Source organism: Diabrotica virgifera, chromosome 7 (genome assembly GCF_917563875.1).
Source record: "Diabrotica virgifera virgifera chromosome 7, PGI_DIABVI_V3a".
NCBI lineage: Eukaryota > Metazoa > Arthropoda > Insecta > Coleoptera > Chrysomelidae > Diabrotica > Diabrotica virgifera.
This window is the reverse complement of record NC_065449.1, coordinates 196,499,864-196,518,079: the sequence shown is the minus strand read 5'-3', so window position 1 is coordinate 196,518,079 and position 18,216 is coordinate 196,499,864. Positions and strand designations below refer to the sequence as shown.

The window sequence follows — 18,216 nt, the reverse complement described above, 5'->3', positions numbered from 1 at the left end:
GAATCCATAAATTGAGAATCCTATTAGATGAACAACAGAGATTCAGATCTGGAAAATCATGCGTAGACGCCATATTTGTACCAAGACAAATCATAGAAAAGTCTCGACATAGATAGGCCTCGAACTAAATATAATTATTTCTACAATCCATCGAAAACATGTACTCGCATAATCGAATACTTCTTCTTCTTCAGGTGCCATCTCCGCTACGAAGGTTGGCAATCATCATAGCTATTTTAATTTTTGAGGCAGTAGCTCTAAATAGTTGTTTCGAGCTGCATCCAAACCACTCTCTCAGGTTCTTCAACCATGAAATTCGTCTTCTTCCGATGCTTCTTCTGCCATCTATCTTTCCCTGCATTATGAGTCGTAGGATGCCATACTTCTCGCCCCGCATCACATGTCCGAGATACTGTAGCTTCTTTTCTTTAATTGTAAGTTCAACTTCCTTTTCTTTACCTATTCTTGTCAGTACTTCATTGTTTGTAACTCGATCTACCCAGGAAACCCTCATAATTTTTCTATAGGTCCACATTTCAAAGGCGTTAAGTCGTCTCATTGTCTCTACATTTAACGTCCATGATTCCACTCCATAGTATAGAACACTGTAGACGTAACATTTTGTTAGGCGTACTTTAAGAGCTAATGTTAAATCTTTGCTACATAGGACCTTTTTCATTTTTATAAAATTAGAACGTGCTTTTTCGATTCTGACTTTTATTTCTGCAGTGTAGTCGTTATTTTCTGTTATAAGTGTTCCTAGGTAAGTGTATTTTTTTACTCTTTCGATCTGTTGGCCCTCTACTATCAAGATTTCGTTAGTATTATGGTTGTTTTTACTAATTTTTATAAACTTCGTCTTTTTGATATTGAGAGAGAGTCCGTACTCCCTACTACACCTTACTATTTTACTCATGAGTCTTTGCAGGTCTTGTAAACTATCGGCTATTATTACTGTATCATCTGCATATCTGATGTTGTTAACTAAGACTCCATTTACTCTTATGCCGACTGTTTCATCTTCCAGAGTTTCTCGCATTACCTCTTCAGAATAAGCGTTAAATAATAGAGGTGATAGTATGCAGCCTTGCCTGACTCCTCTCTTTATTTCCATTTCTTCAGATGTTTCTTTTTCAATTCTTACTATTGCTCGCTGATTGTAATAGAGGTGTGTTATTAGTCTTAAATCTCTTTCATCTAGATTTTTATTTTTTAGGATTTCCATGAGTCGATCATGTTTTACTTTATCAAACGCCTTATTGTAGTCTATAAAACAGACGTAAAGAGGATGGTTAACATCCAAACATCTCTGTGTCAGCACGTTGAAGGAGAATAATGCCTCTCTGGTACCCATGCCATTGCGGAACCCATACTGAGTGTCACTAATATCCAGCTCCAGTTTAGAGTGTATTCTGGCGTGGATAATTTTCAATAGAATTTTCAAGGTATGTGACATTAAGCTTATGGTTCGGTAGTCACTGCATTCTTTTGCATTCACCTTCTTTGGCAAACACACAAAGGCTGATATCAACATTTCTCTAGGGATGATTCCTGTAGTATAGATAGCGTTGAACAGTTCTACTATTATGTCCAGGTTTTTCTCGTTGACCAACTTTATCAGCTCGCTAGGCAATTCATCTGGACCAGCAGATTTATTGGTTTTCATAGAGTTTATTGCCTGACTAACCTCTGCTTTGGTTATCTCTGGGCCTACATCTCCCGTTTGGCTATCTACGGATGTACTAGCTTCTCTCTGGTCATGAAATAGTTCCTCGATATACTCTTTCCATCGTCGTAGTTTTCGTTTTGTCTCCATTATAATATTTCCATTTTTGTCGAGCAATATATTTGAGGTTCTTCTATTTCCTATTCCGGCTAATTCTTTCACTTTTTTATGTAGGTTGAAGTTGTCATATGTGTTTTGCAGTTCTTCTATTTCTTTACATTTTTCAGAGAAGTAGGTTTCTTTAGCCTCCCTAATTTTTCTTCTTATTTGGTTTTGAAGCTGTTTATAGCGGGTCTTATTAATGGTTTTGTTTTTTCTTCTTTCATTCATCAACTCTAGAATTTCCTCCGTCATCCATTCTTCTTTCTTACATTTGGTTGTAGTAAGTACTTTCTTACTTGGTTCTAATATAGAGGTTTTGAAGAATTGCCACTGCTGTTCTACGTTGCAATTATTTCCTGGGTTTCTGTCTAGATTTGTGTTAATTTCGTGTTTCAGATTTTCTTTTGTTTCTTCTGACTTTAGTTTCTGTATGTTAAGTTTATTGTTGTTGCGGCTTTTTTGCGTCTTTTTTAGTTGAAGTTGAAACCTAGCAATAAGAAGACTGTGATCAGAGGATACGTCTGCTCCTGGATATGCCTTTACTGCCTGAATTGAGTTTCGATATCTGTGCTTTATTAGGATGTAGTCAATTTGATTTCTGACAATTTTGTGCTCTTTGTCAGCTGGTGATTTCCATGTATACAGGCGTCGCTTAGGTAATTTAAAGAATGTATTTGCGGCTATAACATTATGCTCCTGGCAAAATTCTATTAGGCGATCTCCTCTGTCGTTTCGTTCGCCAAGCCCATATGATCCTACATTAGGGTAGCATTTTCCTTCGCCAATTTTTGCGTTGAAATCACCCATGATCACTGTTATGTCTCTAGATGCTGTGAGATGTAATGTTTTCTGGAGTTCGCTATAAAAGTTTTCTATTTCTTCTTCATTTTTGTCAGCAGTTGGCGCATAAATCTGGATTAGGTTCATTTTTCCATGGGTTGTCAATAACTGCAACATTATTATTCTTTCGGACATCGGAACGAAGCCTGTTACTGATCTCGTTACTTTTTCGCTGAGGATCATAGCAACTCCATATCTGTGTTGGGTGTCGCTGCTTCCAGAGTAATAGATTCGTCCATTGTCTGTATTGAGTTCGCCAGAGCTGACCCATCTTGTATCGCTTATTCCTAATATATCGATATCTAGTCGCATCATCTCTTGCTGTATATTCTTCAGTTTCCCAGGTTCATACATACTTCTTACATTCCATGTAGCAATTTTGTAGGTGGATTTGTATATATTTAGTGAACAGGGATTTTGCTGACTAACGGCCTGGGAAGCCCTGTCGTTACTGTTGTTTCTTCCCCTGCCGAATCTTGGCATCCGAGAACCATGATTAGTAGGTTGTTGATTGTCATTTCTGTAAGCCATGACGATTTCTAGGGATACTCCATGAGTCTTTAATGCAGTGGTTTCCCGTTGCCTTCTGCATCCTTATACCGTTGACCATGCGGTTCATCCGCCTTCGAGACCGATTTCTCAGTCTCAGGACAAAAGAGTGCCCTGCCACTTACCAACTCATCCGCCCGAAGCCGTTGGTCAGTAAGTGGGGGGATTGCTTATACCGGCAATCATTCGGTGATTATCATAGCATAATCGAATACAGGTAAGGATAAATGGAAAACTAGCACTGTATAATATACCAGTACAAATAAATCAATCATTCAGTGAATAGAGAGTTCCAAATAATACGCTATGGAGACGCATTTTAAATACAGCAAGCAAAAATACAGTATAATAATCTCAGCACAAAAAAAATAAAATGTATGACAACATGGAAATAACCACGATGTCAAATCAAAATTGACGGAAAAATAATAAGGCAGGAAATGCAGTTTAAATATCTGGAAAAAGATACAAATGGTTATGGACGTATTGAATAATAATTTCGACAACTTTTGAGAGCAAATAAAGCACAAGATCTTTTAATGGTGCAGTCTGAAAGAAAAAGCACGTTAGGGTAAGAACAGCACAAGTGGGTCGCGGTGGAGGTGGAGGTGGAGGGCGCGGTCGATGTCGATATCCATGTAAATCAAACACATTGTAGTGCATGGAAGAGAACAGAGCAGATAAGTCGCGGTGGAGGTTTAGCGCGATGCCATCCAGGAGGTTTACATCGATGCTTTTGAAAATAAAATGAGTTTGTTTTACATGGATATCTACTGCGTGGCCTACAAGGATGCTTCCCTGTGATTGGTCCGTTCAAAGCCAAGTTGTGATTAACTGCGTTATCTGAGTTGATATTTTTTATATAATCCCTTTTTTGTATTCAGTTTATTTTTGAATTTGTATTCCGAATAAAGTACGTGCATCCTAGTGGCGGGATACGGGCAACAATACATTGGCTTATAGGGCAGTCCTCACAGTAGGGATCCTGGCCTATACAGAAAAATGCAGGCGGGTGTGGGGTAATACTGCACTTTGGTTGCATTGGTGGTGTATTGGCTAAACGTGCAGGGCAGGGTATGGTGCTGATAGAAGAGGCATTCAGGCATCAAATATCCAAAAATCTTTTTAGGCCATAATAATGAAAAGACCTTCTCCAAACGCAATAAAAACTTATACTGAAATGATTTCATCTCCTGAGGTAAAATGTTCCGGAAGTAAAATGAGCCTCCGTTCGGATCTCCGGGTGAGGACTATCTCAGGGGGAACACCATTACAGGTTATAAAAATCAGGAGAGGGTCTTGGAATCTTGGTAGTCTTACAGGTAAGAGTCTGGAGTTAGTGGATGCGCTCAAACGAAGAAGAGTTCAAATTTCTTGTATTCAAGAAACTAGGTGGAGAGGACAAAGGGCGAAAGAACTAGGTGATAGATATAAATTGTGGTATGTAGGGAGTAGTAACACTAGAAATGGAGTTGGTATAATTGCTGATAGTGAAATGAAAGGTAACGTAGTAGAAGTTGTAAGAACGAGTGATAGAATGATGTCAGTGAAATTTGTAATTGATAAAGAGGTATTGAATGTTGTGTGTGTTTGATCCTCAAACAGGTCTGGGTGAGAAAAAAAGAAGAGGTTTCTATGACCAATTAGGAGACGTACTGAGTGATATTCCAGCAGAGGAGAAAGTTATAATAGGAGGTGATTTCAATACACATGTGAGCCAAGCCAAGATAGGATATGAAACAATACATGGGGGATTAGGCTCTGGAACTAGAAATGAAGCTGGAGATGACATGCTAAAATTAGCAACAGTATTGGATATGGCAATTGTTAACACATTCTTTAAAAAGAGAGAAACTTAACTTATTACCTACAAAAGTGGACAACATCAATCCCAAATAGACTACTTCATGATAAGGAAAGAAGACATACGTGAATGCATGGACTGCAAGGTAATAGTTAGTGAGACAGTAAGCCAACAACATAAGCTGCTTGTTCTGGATATCGAAGTAAAAAGCGAAACTAAACAAAAATATCGGAGAGGACCACAAAAAATCAAGTGGTGGATGCTAAAAGATGAGAAGGAAGGTCTATTCAGGGAGAGAATAGTAGAAAAAATATGTTGGAACATGAAAGGAAGCCCTTACACAATTTGGAGAAAAATGACCAATATTATTAGAGAGACGGCTATTGAAATACTTGGGAAAACGTCAGGAAAGAAGTTTGAGGATAAAGAGACTTGGTGATGGTCAAATGAAGTACAAGGAAAAATAAAAGAGAAGAGAAAATTATATAAAAAGTGGCAAGAAACCAGATCGGACATAGATCTTTAAAACTATATGGTCGCCAAAAAGTAAGCGAAAGTAGCAATAGCAAAAGCTAAAGCAGAAGCGTATTCAAACCTATACGATCAACTTGATACCAGGGAAGGCGAAGCAAAGATATATAAATTAGCCAAACAGAGAGCAAAGAAAGCAAGAGATTTTAATCAGATTAGATGTATCCGAGATGAAAATAATAAACTACTAATTCACGATAAGGATGTCAAAAAGAGTTGGAGAAAGTATTTTGACAGTTTATTAAATGAAGAATTTGACAGACAGCCTGTGGAGTTAACGGAGACAGTAACAGCAATGGTTACCAGAATAACAAACCCAAGTGTCCCAAGCGCTTCAAAAAATAAAGAAAGGAAAAGCAGTCGGACCAGATGATATTCCTGGGGAAGTATGGAGAGCATTGGGAGAGACAGGAATAAGTTGGCTAGCAGGTCTATTTAATAGAATTATGGAAGTTGGACAAATGCCAGACGAATGGAGAAGCAGTATATTAGTACCTGTCTACAAAAACAAGGGAGACATACAATAATGCACAAACTACAGGGCTATAAAACTACTTAGCCACACCATGAAAATATGGGAGAGAGTAATTGATAGACGAATACGTGAAGAAACCGAAATATCCGATAATCAATTTGGCTTTATGCAGGGCAGATCAACAACAGATGCAATTTTCATTGTAAGACAACTGATGGAAAAATACAGGAATAAAGAGACCAACGCTCATATGGTATTTATTGATCTTGAGAAAGCATAATATGATAGAGTTCCTCGAGAGATTCTGTGGTGGGCACTCAATAAGAAAGGAGTCCCTGGCGAATATGTAAAGATTGTGAGAGATATGTATGAGAGAGTAACGACTAGTGTTAGGACAGGTGTGGGAGAGACTGATAAATTTCCTGTGAAAGTAGGATTGCACCAAGACTCGGTGCTTAGTCCTTATTTATTCTCATTAGTTTTGGACCATATAACATCTAAACTACATGGTAGTATTCCATGGTGCCTAATGTATGCTGATGATGTAGTGTTAATAGGAAATAGTGAAAGAGACTTAGAACAAAAACTGGAACAGAGGAGACAAGCTCTGGAGGAAAAAGGTTTAAAACTTAGTAGGACAAAAACAGAGTATTTGGAATGTTCATTTAAAGATGGAGTTACTACAAATAAAATGGTATCTTTGGATGGTGAAATGATTGTAAAAAGCAATAGTTTTTAAGTACCTAGGATCGGTATTACAGAGTAATGGAGAAATAGAAAGTGGAAAGAAGCGAGTGGTGTGTTGTGTGAGAAAAATTCCAATGAAGCTGAAGGGAATTATTCTATAAAACAGTCATAAGACCGGCTATGATGCACGGAACTGAATGTTGAACAGTGAAAAAGAAAGAGGAACAACGAATGCATGTGCGGAAATGAGAATGCTTAGATGGATGAGTGGAGTGACAAAGAAGGATAAAATTAGAAATAAGTATATTAGGGGAAGTTTAGGTGTGGCACCAATTGATGCCAAAATGAGAGAGCATAGGTTAAGATGGTTTGGTCATGTTCAACGTCGAGACGTTAATCACCCAATACGAAGAATAGCTGAAGTGCAGATTCCTGGAAGGAGTAGGAGAGGAAGACCAAAGAAGACCTGGGGGGAGACGATAAGGCCGGACATGTTGGTAAAGGGGATTAACATTGATATGACCCAAGATAGAATTGTGTGAAGAAATGCAATTAGTGAAGCCGACCCCGCATAGGGATAAGGCAAAGAGAATGATGATTTATTTTTGAATTTCTAAATAAATTAAATTCAGTAAATTTTTGAAATATGAAGAAGGATCTAATTATTTACAGCTAACATTTCATCACTATCATCACTTGTCTGACACAACATCGCAAAAGCAAAGTCTTTTTGTCACTAGCTCGACTAACATCGCAGGTGACCTCGTTGCTGTGTGCTGTCGACATCGACCGCGACTTAACTAGTAGCATCCACCGCGACCTACACCTCCACCTCCACCTCGACCCACTTGTTCTGTTCTTACCCTAAAGGTACGAAAGTAAGGATCTAGATAAAACAGCAACTAGACCTATAACGACATACTAGGTGGAGACGAGACCGGACACATATAAAACAAACCGGCTGCTAGAAATGACAGAGATGAAAATTCTCATGGAAAACATCATAAAAAAGCCTACTGGATAGAGAGAGAAGCTAAAACATAAAAAGTGTGTATAATGTAGAAGACATAATTACAAAGGTAACACCAAGGAAATAGAAATGGAAAATGGAACGAACAAGTTAGCAGAATGACAGATGATAGGATAGTAAGCATAGCACGACACAAACCACCAAACAGTCGAAGAAGTGTTGGAGGACCAAGGAAGAGATAAAGTGATCATATAAACAATGCAGCAGACAATTGTGGAAAAGGAAACAGGCTTACCAGCTTATATAAAGGCTATAAAAAGAAAACAGAAAAATAAGATAAAAGCAGAAGAAAATTGCTTTTGTTTTCAAGTGACAGTTGTGTCTCTAAATGTAACAACGACAATTGAAGAGCTTGGTGCAATAACAGTCCATGTGCACATTGCATATTTTTAAGGAAAATGTGCATATATCGATCGATCGGACTATGCTATTAACATTTTTGGTGCAATAATATAAACGTCCACGTTGTTCTACATTGAATTTCTCACACAGTATGAAGCGCCGGATAAAGGGGCGGGCGAGCCAGGCAACCGCCCGTGGCGCCAAATTTTGGGGGGCGCCAAATTTTGGGAGACGCAGACGCCGATATATAAATGTAATATTTTTTACATTCATTGTTTTTTTAGATTTTATAGATTATCTTTGGGCTAAGATTACTCCTAAGACAATTATTATTGAATCATTGTAATAATAAGAAAACTATTTCTAGCCCACAAAAATTCTCTAATAACAATAATGCAACCTAAAAATTGTTATGGATTTTAAAGGTCATTTTGTCAGGTACCTATCACTTTTATGGTAACAATATTATACCGTTGATTGAGGTATTGAGGGTACCCTCAATACCTCAATCAATGGTTATACATATGTTACAGTTCAAGTTGATTCTCAGTTAGAGTTGACTCCAACTAGTTGGAGTCAACTCCAACTGAAACGAGCAGTAAAAGTTGATTTTAAAAATTTAAATAAACTTTTACTAGTTGGAGTTGAATCTTCCTGGATCGATTCAGTAAATGTTGATTATACGAGAATCTCAAGTGCATTTTTGATGAGTGTGCGTTTCTTTGTTTTGACCGTTTCAACTACTTATTAGTATAGTCTGTAACGTCGCCCCCGTTAGGTAAATTATTCTGATTCGATTTTTTGCACAAACTTACTCAAAGAAATACATCCGTATAACAATCCTTATAACAAATACACAGGGTGTCACGCGGTACCGCGGTCGAAAAATTGTTTAACCAATTTCAGTAAAGTCAGTCAGTAAAGTGACTCTTTATCGAACGAGTCTGATATTACGAGCAGAGGAACAGACGCGTTCGATAAAGAGTATTGAGGTGGTGCGTACAAAATTGTATCGTTAATCATAAAAAACATTAACACTTACTTACAACTCTGAGGAAATTTTTTTAATTTGAGACGAAATAAAAAATTCGTATGACAGTAATGACAGTAATGACAGATGACTTTTGCATGATGGCCGGTTTTGATGTTTAATCGATAGTTATCAATATTGTATACCTACCTAATTACTAAATCTGTAGTTTTAATTTATTTCGTATAAATATAATTGCGAAACACTACAGAATTTTACTTTTTGACATAAATTTTATTAATAATAAGATAAATTTTGTACAATATTTTTAATAATTAAAGTAAATAAATTTTAATTTCACTCAAATAAATAATCGATTGCTGCCATTGACCACTTACATTCAATCTCGGTTAATTTGATTAATTATCGCGGCAGGTAAAGTAACATTCTTCTTTCAATACAACAAAGTGTTACTTTACTGCCGAAAATGAGGGCAAATGAGTACAATAATGAATGATTTTAGTGAAGTTTGGCGATAAACAATGATTTTAAACAAATTCGCAAAATACATAGTTTTTTCACTTCGTACAAATTTTTTTTAGATCCGTTGGGCCTTTTTTTCTCTAAAATTGACTGTTGTCGAGTTATTAGCGACTTAAAATTTGAAAAACGCCAAAATAACCATTTTCAAGGTTTAATAACTCGGTTTAAGATAATTATTGTGAAAGTTGAGCGAGCGGCCGTGGAGTAACGGCATAATCGCTGGCCTCATACGCCGGTGCACGTGGGTTCGAGCCCTGCTAAAGACAAACCATTTTCATTTTCAATAATGACACGAGCCGTCTCACCGTGACTCGGAGAGCACGTTAAGCAGTCGGTCCCCCTGGGCTAGTGTACATCGACACTAGTTACTTGAAACAGGGCTAAAGATGTAATTGGCGCCGGAACTGTCCGAAAGGCAAAAATGCCATACGATATTATATATTATGAAAGTCAGAAACTAAAAAAATCAAAGATTAAAGCTACCTCTATAAGATCCTGAAGAAATTTTTGTCATTATTTCATTAATAAGATATTATTTTTAATTATCAACAATGAGCGCTAACCGTGAATTGAGGCCCCACGCGCCGTCAATGTGAGTGCGAGTGAGATGCACCATTGGATGGCTGGAATGGTGCATCTCTTTAGCACTCACCATTGACGGCCGCCTAATACGCACTTAGCGCTCATTGTTAATAATTAAAGATAAAGCTTAGTAATAAAATAGTGACAAAAATTTCTGCTGGATCTTGTAGAGGGGGCTATAAACTTTGATTTGGTCACTTTCTGACTTTCATAATAATGAATTTTAACCGAGTTATTAAGCCTTGAAAATGGCTATTTTTGCATTTTTCAAATTTTAAATCGCGTATAACTCGACAACAATCAATTTTAGAGAAAAATCACAAAATACCTTTTTTGCTCAGAATAACCCAAATGATCTAAAAAAAATTGTTCGAAGTGAAAAAATTATTTTTGTGAATTTGTCTAAAAAAGTTGTTTAAAAACAATTTACCGATCAAGGTACTGCCTGGCCCCCAGTAGATTTGTTATAAGGACCCCTTTTTGAGTAAGTCTATTATACTGGCGCTTGTCATCATAGCCTCAATGGTTAGATAGTTTTGCCTACCTGTAAACTTTGCATTATCAACATTGTCGTATGTCTGTGGGTGTGTAATTTGAAATAAAAAAAAAACAAACTGGGTATGTATGAATTAGAAATGACAAGTTCTTTTTCATATGAAAATATACAAATTTATTTCGAAGACTTTGTAAGCGTTACGATATTTCACTTTTTGCATAAAAAAAGAAGAATAGATTTTTGTATCACAAATTGAACGAGTAATTTAAAAATGATTTTTTTTAATATATCAGTGCGTAATATGTTTTTCTTCAGACCATTACCTGTATTTGCGTCAACAGTAGATATAAAATTCTTAATTTTATGTTAAAAAATGCGCAATAATTACCTCTTAAAACACATCAAATTTCATTTGCATATCTGAACCGGTTTTAGAGCAATAAATAAATCGTCAGTTTGTAAGAAAAATTTCAACACCTCTTTCCTCGGAAACGAAGCATTTGCGGACATACGTTTATAGAGCAAACTGTCATTATTTTTTCATATACTTACCCCTTAAAGTTTGTCGCATTTATTTAGAAACACCCTGTATATAAGGATTTCCACAGTTTTCACTGTATTCTTTCACTCCACTGTTCTCTTCAGCTCTTTCTGTTTTGCCAGTCCCCTTCTTGCAGATTTCTGTTCTAATGCTTCGTCCATTTTATCTCTGAAAGATCTTCGGGGTCTGCCTCTCTTCCTTCTTCCTATCGGGCTCCAGTCTGTTATTCTGCTTATCCAACGATTTTGCTCTTCTGCCATGTCCTTACCAGGTTAATGTCTTTTGTTCTATGTAGTCTATTATCTCTTGAATTCATTACCATTCTTTTCTTAATCTCTATGTCTTATATTCTATCTCTTCTACAGCTTCTCCTTGGCTATTCCAACTCTGTTGCTATTATTTTGCATCTGGTTTTCGTATTTTTATTTAATTTTCACACCCATTAGTCAGAACACCTCTTATGGTGTTATATATTCTCCTTTTTGTTTTTATACTGATGTTCTTATCCCACAGTAACGGGTTTAATTTTATTATGTAGTCTATTATTTGTATTGGGATACACCGCATCTCAGTAAACACCTTATTAAGACAAATTCTTTAATAATTAAATGCCCGTGGTAAAAACAAATATGTTTGTTTTTATTAAATACGATTGACCTAAATTACCACATCAATGCATGCGGTTTTTGATACAAGGTCAAGTTGCAATAATAATTAATATATGTTATTTGTAATCTAGTCCAGTCAGCAGTTTTGATATCACTCTCACTCTTGTTTCTATCAAAACAATAAACACGACGATCGACTTTTAATTATACTTTCACGGAGAAAAGATTATTCAATTGGTAGTTGAGATTCCAGCGGGTAACATCGCATTAATCAAATATTATACCACCAGCTACTTACCGTTAAATACTCCAACGTATAATAAATGTATTAACTGTGAGAGTTATTTACTACATCAACCCTTATGGTCGGGGGGTAACCAACCCTTAATTATCTAAGGTGGCTCAGAAGGTAGGAGCCACCATATGGTGATCCTGGCAGGATCGCCATATGGTGGTATGTGGAGATTTAAACTGCTCTGGTGATGGGATTGATATCAGGAATACACTATGTGCTCATAACTCCTTTATTTGGTTAAATTAATACCATATAAATGTATTCAGTTGATAGGATAGAACATTATTCTGCTCTAACGGCAGCAACCTCCCAAACCTAACTAACTAATTCGACTGACCCACTAGTAACTCTAATCTGATCGTGTTCCCATATTTATCAAATACTTCGTTTTGTAAATATGTTTGTATATATTTTCGTTAGTGTGTCAAAATAAATAATCACAACCTTGTTGAGTAAGCAAAACGTGGACTTTACCTAAGGTGTTCTACTTTGCAATTATTATAACAAATATGCGTAATATTTATTGTTTTATAAATAAATATCTAACGAATACTTTAAGGTAATTTAAGGATTTCTAAAATATCTAAATAATGAGATAAATCCCATTATATAGTCACTCAATACCTAGAACCATAGCTTGGTTCTAGGTATCGAGTCATAGACTCACTCATGAGATAATAAAAAAAAATTAATGAATGATTTTAGTTGAATTTACATAGGTGATTGTAAGGCCAAGGATATGTGTACAAGGCTCGCGTTTGCAAAGAATATCCTCGTGCTCTTTTATGCTAAGTGGATGCCACTCCCTCAATTTAGTTATTGGGGATGCAGCTATAACTTGCGCACAATCAACATATTTTTTTGATATTGTAAAATGTTTATACACATTTTTTTCTGCTTTTTGACAATGTGCATTTATCTATTACCTCGCTTTTTCGTCGCTTGAACTTCAAATGTGCTCGATATGCTATGAACTATATTGAATTTGTTATAAACAATGACTATTGTACTCTTTTTATATAAATATATTTTTACATAGTTCTTTATGGTGAAATTTTGATTTTTTACTTTTTTTGCTATTTTTTTATATTTGCAGTAAATTTGTATATTCTTGTATGAAGGGGCGCCAAATTTTATTTTGCACGGGGCGCTCAAAACCGTAAAACCGGCCCTGACAGTATGTGTACGATTCTTGCTCCAAACTGTGCGGAGGTGTTTATGAAGGCAAGAAATGTTATAAACTTAATTTCGACAAAAGTGGTCTTTGACCGGTTATTGCACCAAACCCTTCAATTGTCATATAAAATATGCTATTATTTAAACATTTAAAATATCTTAATGTACTTACTCTTTTCTAAAGTATTCTCCCATTTCCAGTTTCTTTTTCTTCTCTTTCTCTATATGTTCTTTCTCCTCTTCAGCGGCTTCCCTTGCTACCTCTCGAACATTCTCAACTTCCTGTGCATACTCCTCCTCTTCGTGTTCCTTTAAAAATTGTTTGAATTCTTTCTGTCTTTCTCGCTCATAGAAAACTTCACTCATGATGAAGGCACTGGTTAATTGTTTGGCATTCCCTGTATTTAAACAAAGTTATTAGTCAATAATTTTAGTTTTGTTTATTCATTTACACAGGGTTGTAATAAAGTATAGTACAACCAAAAAGAAGGCAAGAGTAGCTCTGGCAGTAGGCTGTCTGGCTTCCATGCATGTAGAACATGCAAATGTTAAATGTAAAACAAATGTAAGGACTGCAATGTAACAGTGAAATTGTGGGTAAACAGTATAAATTGCTTTTGCTACATATTCAAATATAAAACAACAACAAAAAAACACCAAAATAACCAAAGTAAAATAAAAAAATTAAAACGTTAGAAGTTAAAAGGTGAGAAATCCTAATACAATTTAGAGAACTGTTGGTAGTATTAATAGAGATATTCTTACTGCACTACTGGAATGGTTACTATCAGATCCCATACAGTCAAATGAAAAGAGCTGATTTACCTTTATTCATAAAGATATTTCTATTTGCTTTTTCCACAAATGCTTTACGTATTTCTTCCTGCTCCTTGCGTAGTTCATGAAACTTCCTGGCCCTTTCTGCTTTTTCATTTTCTATCGCCTGGATACGTTCCTCATCCTTCCGTTTTCTTATATTCTAACAATACAAAAATTCATCAAACAAGATAACTGTAGAGTAAAGATTAAATTCAGGATGTAGAAGTGAGCTATGATATTAATTTCTCCGTAACTAAAAAGAATTATACTTATAGAGGTAATGGATTTTGACAAAAGCTAAGAGTCATGCCGATGCAGTACACGAGTTTACATCACGCCGAGCACGTTTACGCCGAGGTCATAGGTTATGACCTTAGGCAATGACCTTGGCCATGGCCAGGTTATGATAGGTTATGACCTTGTAAATAACACCTAAACTTGTGTACTCATAGATCTCGTCAAACTCCATTACCTCTACCTCACTCCGGCCAGGTTCCACCTCCAATGCGCAGTGGATAGCAACAAAATTTATCTTAGTACGTTCTTTAAAGGTAAAATATTGCAAAACCTCTAAATTTTAAAGAACCGTTTGGATTTTTTTTCTCCCATAATCATCACTACGATGATGATTATTACAATTACAATCTGGTCATACTTGACCAATGAGCAATTTTAATCTAACCTAAATTATTACTGTTCCTTAAAATTAAGAGCTTGCCCCATAGCGTCTCTTATCTAACCTAACAAGATAGTGCACTATTCTAGCATACACACTAGCGCGCACAAGCACTATGCTCTGCTTTTCACTATCACCTATCACTTAAACTAGTTCATAAGGTTTTGTCCTCTTCAGTCTTCTAACTTGCCCAGTAGTATCGAGGAGCTGGATTGCCTCAATATTCTCGTGCATGTGAAGTCGTTGCTCGTGACTTCCTGCCATCTTCTTGATGATTATATCCGCAGTTTCCATTCCTAGGTCCTTATGGAGATCACTGTTTGTAACATACCAAGGAGCATCTACAATATTTCTTAGTATTTTGTTCTGGAATCTTTGTATTACTGTTATATTACTTGGTCTAGTACACCCCCATAGTGGGCATCCATAAGTCCATACAGGTCTCAATATTTGTTTGTAAATTAGTAACTTATTATGCATCGGCAATGTGGAGTTTCTTCCAATTAGCCAATACATTTTTTTATATCTTATATTTAGTTCTTCCCTTTTTTTCTTAACGTGCACCTTCCAGCGTAGTTTTGCATCTAATGTTATACCCAAATACTTAGCAGTATCTGCATATGGTACTTGGATGTTGTTGATTATAACTGGTATATATTGTATTTTTTTGTTGGTGAAATTAACATGGACAGATTTAGCTTCATTTAGCCTGATTCTCGATTTTTGTGTCCACTTATAGATTTGGTTAACTGCTATTTGGACCTTGTTGGTCGCCTCTTCACTTGTCGTCCCTACTGCTTGAATAGCTGTATCATCAGCAAAGGTGGCAACTGTGTTGTTTTCCAGTACAGGTATATCACACGTGTATAGTAGGTATAGGACCGGACCCAACACACTGCCTTGTGGAACAGCTGCTCTAATTTCTTTTAAGTCTGAAAAACAGTCTTCTTGCTTAATTCTAAAATGTCGTTCTTTTATGTATGACTGTAAAAGTTTTGAGTACTGTATAGGTAAAAAACATTTTAGTTTGTATGTTAAACCTTCATGCCAGACTTTATCAAAAGCCTGTGCAGCATCAAGGAATACAGTTGAACAGACTTTCTTTTCTTCTAGGGATCTTTCGATAATATTTGTGATTCTGTGCACCTGGTCAATTGTTGAATGCTTATTTCTAAATCCGAATTGATGTGTCGGTATCAAATTCCTTGCTTCAATAATTGGTTTTATTCGCTTAAGGAGCAGTTTCTCAAACAGCTTCGATATTACAGGAAGCAGAGATATCGGTCTGTATGACGAAACCTCATTAGCTGGTTTTCCTGGTTTAGGAATCATAATGACTTCCGCCATCTCCCATATCATTGTTACATATTTTAATCTGAATGCACCGTTAAAGAGGTTTGTTAATTTTACGATAGCTCTTCGGGGAAGATTTTTCAACAGCTCACCCGTAATTAGATCATAGCCCGGAGCTTTCTTCGGATTAATATTTTCCTTTATTTCTTCAAGTACTTCTTTTGGTGTAGTTAGCCGAATTTCTTCCTCTAATTGAACAGGTTCCTCCCATCTTTCTTCATCCCCTTGAGGTTCATTTGGTTTGAATGTATTTTCAAGATGTATGGCAAATAGCTCTGCTTTTTGTGCACTACTTCTGGCCCAGTTACCATTTTCTAGTTTAATAGGAGGAGAGTGCATAATAGGTCTTTTCAGTCTTTTAGTGGCTTTCCATAAGGAATAATCTGTACTACCGTCATCTGTTAGCTCCTGTAAGTAAGAATTAATCGAGTCATTCTTTAATTGTAGGATAGTTCTTTTGAGTTGTTGACTTGCACGATTTAGTTTAGTCTTATCTTGAGGAGACCTTGTTTGTTGCCAGATTCTTCTCAGTTTTCTTTTTTCAATTATCATGTTCCTTATTTCCTTTGGATAATTATTTCCTTTTAGCCTAGGTTTCAGCGTAGGAGTGTTTTCCCATGCTGCTTGCTGGATATTGTTCACCAACAATTCTGCTTTTTTATCTAATTGCTCTGCGTTTTGTATTGGTACACTTAGATTTATTCTCTCTTCAAGGCTTAGCTTAAGACTATCCCAATCCGTCCATTTATTTGTTAATGTGGGGTTACTTTGTTTTTTAATAATCCTGTCACTCATGGTTAGTACTATAGGGGAATGATCAGAATTTAAGTCCCAACAGTCATCAATGTCTATGAAATTAGTTGAAATATTCTTAATAATAAAGAAGTCTATTAAATCAGGGATCTTGTTTCTATCCGTAGGCCAGTAGGTTGGTCTACCAGTTGATAGTGCTTCACACCTCTGTTCTTTAATGGCTAACAAAAGCTCCTTTCCCTTAGTAGTAGTGATTCTAGAGCCCCAGTGTGTGTTCTTTGCATTGAAGTCACCTCCAATAATGAACCTTTCCCCTAAGCTTTTCAAGAATTCATTATACTGCTCTTTTTTAATGGAATGTTTAGGTGGGCAGTATATTGAACTTATATTTATTTTAAAAGTTTTAGTTTTTATGTGTACTGTAGTGGCTTGAATATGTTCAGTTTTATATTCCAACTCTTCATGATGACATATATTACCCTTTATGATGATTACACTGCCTCCTTTGGCCGCATTGTCAGGGTGTATTGTATGATATACCTTTAAATTTGATGTAGGATTGATTTGTGAAATGCGTTTCAGAGACAAGAAACAAATAAATTTTTTCGATAAGTTCGATGTCCGTTTGGATTGACATGAAATTTGGCATACACAGTAGATAGGCAAAGCGGTTTCTGGCGCAACCCCTAAATCGCAACCCTTAAATATTAATAAATGCCAAACGGCTTAACGTAGGATGACGTGTGACGTATCGTTGGAAAGGGGATGAAAAAGGGGGTTGAACGTAGTATGTGGCGTGCGCATCGGAATATGCCAAAAGGGCATTACGTCATATCTTCTTTTCTATTGGTCCGATTTTGACGTAAGAGGGCTCGTCGGAACGGGGAGGGGGTAACGAACACATAAAAAAGATGGCGGCAGTGCCAAAAGGGCATTACGTCATATCTTCGTTTCTATTGGTCCGATTTTGACGTAAGAGGGCTCGTCGGAACGGGGAGGGGGTAACGAACACATAAAAAAGATGGCGGCAGTGTCAAAAGGGCATTACAGCATATCTTCGTTGCTATTGGTCCGATTTTGACGTATGGGGTGTCAAATGAAAGCGGTGGCGACACAGAAGCCAACTGTCAATTCTTCTTCTTCTTTTCGTTTGTCAATTCTTCTTCTTCTTTTTTCGTCCGTTAAATCTTATGTCAACGATTGCGTGGAAAAGCCAACTGTCAATTCTTCTTCTGTCAACGTTCAATATTAACTGTCAGTTCTTCTTCTTTTCCGTATAGTGCCTAACAGAACGTGAGATTTGACGTATGACGTGACA

The 18,216-nt window shown here is 36.4% G+C and overlaps 1 protein-coding gene across 1 annotated transcript in view; it reads right to left on the bottom strand.

Moving 5' to 3' along the window:
• Window positions 1-18,216, bottom strand: part of LOC114334912 (cilia- and flagella- associated protein 210-like) — a 65,900-nt gene that overhangs the window by 21,867 nt on the left and 25,817 nt on the right. The window contains exons 2-3 of the mRNA XM_028285049.2: window positions 14,123-14,276; window positions 13,470-13,695 (exon numbers count right to left, since the gene is read on the bottom strand). Coding sequence (XP_028140850.1) covers window positions 13,470-13,695; window positions 14,123-14,276 — 380 coding nt within the window. The remainder of the gene's footprint in view (window positions 1-13,469; window positions 13,696-14,122; window positions 14,277-18,216) is intronic.